Source organism: Lucilia cuprina, chromosome 2, assembly GCF_022045245.1.
Source record: "Lucilia cuprina isolate Lc7/37 chromosome 2, ASM2204524v1, whole genome shotgun sequence".
Classification (NCBI taxonomy): Eukaryota; Metazoa; Arthropoda; class Insecta; order Diptera; family Calliphoridae; genus Lucilia; species Lucilia cuprina.
In genome coordinates, this window is record NC_060950.1 from 64,770,532 (window position 1) to 64,771,936 (window position 1,405).

General features: G+C 24.7%; 1 protein-coding gene across 1 annotated transcript in view; it reads right to left on the reverse strand.

Annotated features, from left to right (window-relative positions):
• Nucleotides 1–570: 570 nt before the first annotated feature.
• Nucleotides 571–1,405, reverse strand: part of LOC111685944 (ankyrin repeat domain-containing protein 29) — a 12,904-nt gene continuing 12,069 nt past the window's right edge. The window contains exon 5 of the mRNA XM_046956015.1: nucleotides 571–1,211. Coding sequence (XP_046811971.1) covers nucleotides 1,005–1,211 — 207 coding nt within the window. The 3' untranslated portion in view covers nucleotides 571–1,004. The remainder of the gene's footprint in view (nucleotides 1,212–1,405) is intronic.

A 1,405-nucleotide genomic window follows, 5' to 3' on the forward strand; every position in this document is an offset into this window, starting at 1 on the left:
TTTTTTGAGTTTTTCTGATTTATGTTTAAATTATATTTTATTTAAATAATTATTTATTTGATTTATAAATAAAATTTTAATTAATAAATTTACAAATGGTTTTGTTAAATTAAACTTAAATAGGATTTTGAAAAGTGTTCATTTTAGTTTTCGTTTTTAATTTAAAGATGAAAATTGTATGTATTGCACATGTTTAACAATTGCTTATTAATTATTAATCATAAAAAGGTTCAACAATTATTTTATTATAATAATATAAATTTGTTTTATAATATATACAATTTTTTAAGTTATTTTTTAAATTTTATATTTAGTTGTTCTAATAAACCACAAAAAAGGTATGAATGATTATCATAAGAATATTTTTAAGGATTTGTTAGATTTTGATTAGTTTTTATTGTTTTACATAAAAAATGGACGTTGTGCTTTATTTGTTAATTTATAATAAATTTAATTTTTTTGAGTTATAATAATAGCAGGCATTTTTGTAAAATAGTTTTTTTTAAATAAAATTACAAGATTTGTATAAATTAATTATAAAATATGTATTCAAATAGGCAAAGTTGGGTGTTTTATTCTTGTTGATGTAATATCAAATAATTGTGCAATTTATTATAAACAAATATTCGATTAAGTTGTCTCCACAATAAATGGATATTTAAGGATATTTTTGTTGTATTTTTAGGATTAGTTCAGTTTTTATTTTTACTTAATTCGTAATTCACTTAAAGCTGTATGAGTAAAATGATTTAAACAGGTGTGTGTATGTGTTTGAGTAACAGGAAGAAAGAGAGAGAGTGAGATTTAAAGAGTGCAATTAAGCACTTTAGTTGTGTAGTTTTAAGGATTAAAAGCTCTATTGTTTTGATAACTGTTAAGCTCTGCTTTATTTCGAAAACTTATTTTCGATATTTTTTTCTCAAATTGGAAACTTTTGTTAAATAACAATTATGGCCGGGTATTCTTTAGATTAATTTTCTAGTTCTACAATTAACTTTTTGCTTTTAACTTTGTTGATTTCGATTTTTATTGGTCCTCTGACGTTCCTGTAAATACTCACATATTGAAGTGTATTTCTGTTGACGTGCCACTTGAAGGGCTGTCAAACCATCGTGATTTGTTTGATTAATATCGGCTCCAGCTGCTATTAGTTGTTTCACCACTGTCATATGGCCAAACATGGCGGCAGCATGTAAGGCGGTCTCACCATTCTATTGAAAAACAGAATAAGAACATTGAAATATATTTCTAAACTAGAAGAGAACTAAAATAACTAGAACAGATCTAGAACAGAACTAAAATAACTAGAACAGAACTAGAACAGAACTAGAACAGAACTAGAACAGAACTAGAACAGAACTAGAACAGAACTAGAACAGAACTAGAACAGAACTAGAACAGAACT